The sequence below is a fragment of the Nicotiana tomentosiformis genome, chromosome 1 (assembly GCF_000390325.3).
Source record: "Nicotiana tomentosiformis chromosome 1, ASM39032v3, whole genome shotgun sequence".
NCBI classification, from domain to species: domain Eukaryota; kingdom Viridiplantae; phylum Streptophyta; class Magnoliopsida; order Solanales; family Solanaceae; genus Nicotiana; species Nicotiana tomentosiformis.
Genome location: NC_090812.1, coordinates 57301471 through 57307053, shown reverse-complemented (window position 1 = coordinate 57307053; position 5583 = coordinate 57301471). Strand labels below are relative to the sequence as shown.

The 5583-nt window shown below is 40.7% G+C and overlaps 1 protein-coding gene across 1 annotated transcript; it reads left to right on the top strand.

The window, feature by feature from the left end:
• The first annotated feature begins 3007 nt into the window (after positions 1-3007).
• On the top strand, positions 3008-3586 carry LOC138906590 (uncharacterized). The gene has a single exon (XM_070195717.1). It carries the CDS (start codon positions 3008-3010, stop codon positions 3584-3586), a length of 579 nt encoding a protein of 192 aa, XP_070051818.1.
• The last annotated feature ends 1997 nt before the right edge of the window (positions 3587-5583 follow it).

Below are 5583 nucleotides of genomic sequence, written 5' to 3'. Positions count from 1 at the left end.
GTGCTATAGACCAGGCTTTGCGAGGTCTATATCCTGGTCGACCGCGCTATAGACCAGGCTTCGCGAGGTTTATAGCTAGGTCGACCGCGCTATAGGCCAGGCTTCGCGAGGTCTATAGCACAGTAATTAAAGGTCGCGGGTTAAAACACCCAAACCCGAAATTGGACCGGGGGATTGACATAAATATTCCCCAAATGGGTTATTCTAGGGTTGGACATGATTTTCAAGAAGAAATAGGCTGCCAAGCACCGTGGAGCAAGAATTAAATGAGTTTTCCCTTCCTTTATCTCTTTACTTTGTAGTTTCATGTCTTTAAACATTATGTTGATTGTTGTTGTATTTATGAGTAGCTAAACTCTTTAATCTAAGGTTTGATTGAATCTATTGGAGGATGATTCTCTACTGCGTTTAATATAGATTTGCCTTTGATTTTTCTCTACTTGTTCAACTATATTTTCGTTGTGGTTAATTGATGAGCTCTCACATTTAGGTAGTTGTTACACTACACCACTCCTAACGTAGTTGAGAGATCGACACGGAGGGTTTAAAAACAGGATTAGAGATAACGAAGCCTTGGTGCGATCGCCGTGAGCGGTAAATTAGTGCCAGCTAGCGTAGTTTGAGAGAATACGTCTAGTAAATTGTAGTAGTTACTCGAGAGCGAGCTACAATACTTAAAGTACTCACGATCAGTAGAAAAATATTTAGGCGAATTTATAGGAGACGTAGCGGGGAAGATTCCGACAATATGGGAAATCATAACCTTAGACTTTTCCAAATATTGTCTATAATATTTGCCTTGTTAGTTATAAAATTACTACATTTTTAATTACTTTGATCTTAGTTAGTAAACTCTCAAATTATTTTATAATATTTTTGAAGGTTGATTGCTTGAATCCATGCAAAACTATTAGTTGTAATTAACACGTTATTTCCATGTGGGATTCGACTCCGGACTTGTAAATCGGATTATATTTGCAACGACCGCTAGACCTCTTAGGAGGCATAGTTGGGAGTGATCAAATTTTGGCGTCGTTGCTGGGGAAGCAAAAATGTTACTAATTACAGCTATAAGAATTGTTAGGATTTTTAGTATAGTCAATTTTCTCCATTTTTATTCATTACATTGAAATCCTAACGTTTGTGGTCTTGTGTGTTATAGGTGTGTGCCTAGAAACTCTTCAAGAACTGGTAAATTGTTTGTAGCATTACCGGATACTGAGAAAACTTTCAAGGCTTTAAATCATGCAAACAAGAAAGACAAACAACATCATCACCCAAGAGAACAAATTGAACCAGGCATGGGTGATTCTTTGGATAATCAAAACAATCGAACCAATGTGAATGACCCGAATAATCAGGGTTGGCACCTCTTGTACCAGAAGAAGCTTTGTATGATTGGGCATGACCCACTTCTGAAAATTTGGCAACTGCAATTGCAGTCCCTCAGATACAAGCGGAGTCTTTTCAAATCACAAACAACATGCTACATCTGCTGCAAAACAAGGGACTTTTCTCCAGGTCTTACAATGAAGATCCACAGCGACATCTGAAAAATTTTCTGTCAATTTGTGTCACGCAAAGGAAACCAAATGTGACACTGGAAGCAATAAAAACTTTTGTTGTTTCCATTCTCAGTTACAGGAGAAGCCCAAACTTGGCTTAATTCGCTCCCCATAAATTCCATCACAACTTGGGAGGAATTAGTCAAGCAGTTTTTGAATAAGTTCTACCCACCCAATAAGACTGCCAAGCAGGTTGATGAGATATTGAGCTTCAGGCAGAAACCAGGTGAAACATTACAAGAAATATGGGAGGGATTCAAAGGTATGTTGGTTAAATATATAAATCATGGCATTCCAGATCAGATGTTGGGACAACGGTTTTAAATGGGATTAGCGGACAGCTTGAAGGCCAATGTTGATGCTTCAGAAGGTGGAGCATTTTTAAGCAAGTAATTTAGAGAGTGTAAGGTCCTTCTAGATAAAATGGCTCAAAACACGGGATGGATGACAAGAGATTCCACAATCACCCTTATAGTTCACTCAGTAGCATTAGACCCGAACAATTCCATAGCTGAAAATATGGCCACTGATGACGCAAATGAGTATCCTCACCAAGAATATTGATTAATTAGGCCAGAAGCAGGTACACATAGTTGACACGACTAATGGGGGATTATGTACACCATGCATTAACCAACCATACGTGTGTACGTAGAGTGGTAAAAGTGACAACCAGAACTATCAACAGAACATGAACTGTGTGGGAAGCTATGGAGCACAGAGACAAGGTGCTCAGAATTGGGGGCAGCCAAATCAGCAGTATAGACCTGCACAACAACAGTCAAATAATACCAACAATCCTGGAACTATGCGACCACAGGGTCAACTAACAAAATCAGCAACTAACTGATCAACAACCTCAACAACAGCAGATAGTGAGGCAGGATGATGGGTTATCTGAAATTAAAGGAATGTTGCAACAACTCATTGGGGCCTGCGGGAAAATGGAAGAAACGGTCAACCAAATGCAAGAAAATGTAGTGTCACACGATTCGGCTATCAAGTCCATTGAGATTCAACTAAGTCAATTATCCATGGCCCTTAACAATCGTCCTCAAGGGACATTACCTGTGGACACACATGTCAATCTAAAAGAGCAGGGCCTGAAGCCCCTTATGGCGGTGAGCTTGAGAAATGGTAGAGATCTTGATTTAGAGCAAGAAATTGCTCGTGAGAGCCGGTTAACTGAAACACATGTGTCAGTGCCAATTGAGTTAGATGAGTCAACCAGGCTAATATAAGTAAAGGTATAACCAGTCCACGAGGAAATAAACAAGGAAAAAGACGTTGCGGAGAAGACTGAGAAAATGCAAGAGAAGGTTTTAGAAAAAGTGCTTGAGAAGGATCTAACTCAAGCCACAGAAAAGAAGCGACCTCAAACACCCTTCCCGTAGAGGTTGGCCAAATATCAGAAGGATGAACAGTACAAAAATTTCATGGAAATGCTGAAGCAAATTCAGGTAAACATTCCTCTAATTGATGCTTTGAGGGAGATGCCCAGTTATGCAAAAATGATGAAGGACTTGATGTCTCGTAAGTTTGCCTTCCATGACTTGAAAACTATAAAATTGACACATACTAGTAGTGTTTTTGTGTCAAGACCTATAGCTGAGAAGTTATCCGACCCTGGAAGCTTCACAATTCCATGCACCATAGGTAGCTATGCATTTGCTAAAGCATTGTGTGATATGGGAGCAAGTATAAATCTGATGTCATTGTCTATCTATAAAACGTTAGGCATTGGAAGACCAAGGCCCATATCCATGAAACTGCAACTAGCTGACCGAACAGTGAAAAGGCCATCAAGTATACTTGACGATGTACTTGTGCAAGTTGAAAAATTCGTGTTTCCAGCATATTGTTTCATTCTAGACTGTAAGGTTGATGAGGAGATTCCCATAATTTTTGGAAGGCCGTTCTTGGCCACAGGGAGAGCTCTGATTGATTGTGAAATGGGGGAGCTGAAGATAAGGCTGAATAATGAAGAAATAACATTTAATGTGCAAACGTCTATGCGGTGACCCAGTGAGTTTGCAAATTGCTCTTTGTTAAACATGGTGGATGTAATTATGGAGCAAGATGATGAGGCACTTAATGCAAAATACCCTTTAACAGCCTGCCTTATGAACTTGAAAGAAGTAAATGGTGAGGACTTGGCGGAATGGTTATTGGCTCTTCAAGGGCAAGGATACTGGAAATGAGAGCTCGAATTCGAGCCTTTACACTCGGAAGAAAGAAATAACCCTCTAGCCAAGCCATCGATTGAAGCATCACCACAATGAGAGATGAAACCGCTACCATCGCACCTCAAGTATGATTTCTTAGGATCTAATTCAACTTTACATGTTATTATTTCATCTGGTTTGTTAGATATGCAGGTCGAACAACTTTTGCAAGTGTTGAAAGAGTGCAAGAATGCAATTGGTTGGACCATTGCAGATATTAAGGGTATCAGTCCGGCCTTCTGCATGCATAAAATTCTACTGGAAGATGGGCACAAACCTTCCAGAGAATATCAAAGAAGGTTGAACCCTAACATGAAGGAAGTTGTAAAGAAGTAAGTGATCAATTGGTTAGATGCGGGAATTATTTTTCCGTTTGGGGATCTGAGCCTTGAATTAGCTTCGTTATGTCATTTATGACTCATGTGCAGAATTTGAAATTATTCTGGATTGATTTGATACGTTTCGACACAAGATATAGAATTTGGAGATTTGGAAATTTATAAGTTTGATTCGAGACACAAATCATGATTTTGATGTTGTTTGACATGGTTTAAGGTTTTAACTAAGTTCGTATTGTATTTTAGGATGTGTTTGTATGATTGGACGGGATCCCGGGAGCCTCAAGTGCGAATCGGATTGAAAACGGATCGAGTTTGGACTTAGGAGCAGTGCTGAGGTAGCTGAGATCTGGTGCAATCGCACCTGCATGGAAAAGGGTCGCATGTGTGAGACAGCAGAAGCGTCCCTGGTGTCGCAGAAGCGGTTGGGCTTAAGATTGGTTGGAGAAACAGGTGCGAGGAGTTTACCGCATATGCGGGTGTGCAGATGCGGGCGAAGGAAAAAGCATAGGTGGTTTGGGGTTGGAAGACCGTAGGTGGGGGTGTTGTGGTGCACCTGCGGAGCCGCAGATGCGGCCATATTCGTGCATGTGTGGAAGGCTACTCGATCTTGGGAGTCCGCAGATACAGGGGAATTTCAGCAGAAACAGATGCGTATCTGCGATTGAGGGCCCGCAGAAGTAGAAAGCTGGCACCTTGGGGGAAGCCGTAGCTGCGAGGTGGCTTCCATAGAAGTGGGTACTATTCCACAAGTGTGAAAGGTCGTTGGGCAGTGTGTTCTTTTAAGAACGGGATTTGGCCATTTTCTTTCATTCTCTCTTGGTTTTGGGAGAGTTTTGAGTGTTTCAAGTGGAGGTTTTCATCATCTATGGCAAGGTAAGTGACTCCCACATATTACAAGTTAAATACATGGTTTGTATATGGATTTAAACATGGAAATTTAGTAGGAATTTGGGATTTTTTTGTAGAAAACCTAGAATTTGGTATTTTTGGATTTTGACCACGAAATTGGACATTGAATTAGGAATAAATTATATATTTGAGTTCGTGGTATTGTGGGTAAGATTTATCTTCAACCAATTTTGGAATCCGGGCATGTGGGCTCGAGGGTTGGATTTATCGACTTTTCAAGCGGAGTTGGGAATTATTTAAATTGATTAATTATGGGTATTAGAGTATATTTTGATTGGTTTGCACATTGTTTGACTAGTTTTGGAGCGACGAGCATCCGTTTGAGGTATTAGAGTAGTGTTGGAGCCGGTTATGGAACTTCGGAGCGAGGTAAGTCTCTTGTCTAACCTTGTGAGGAGGAAACCTACGCCCTAGGTGATATTTATTGTTATGTGAAACTAGTTGTGGGTGCTACGTGCGTACGAGGTAATGAGAGTCCGTACGTAGCTTTAGCATGTTTATGTTCGGGCAGACTTAGTTATTTATCATGTAATATTTGAATTC

Coding starts and splice junctions, on each gene's coding strand:
- LOC138906590 (XM_070195717.1), top strand. CDS start 3,008: ATGCTGAAGCAAATTCAGGTAAACATTCCTCTAATTGATGCTTTGAGG.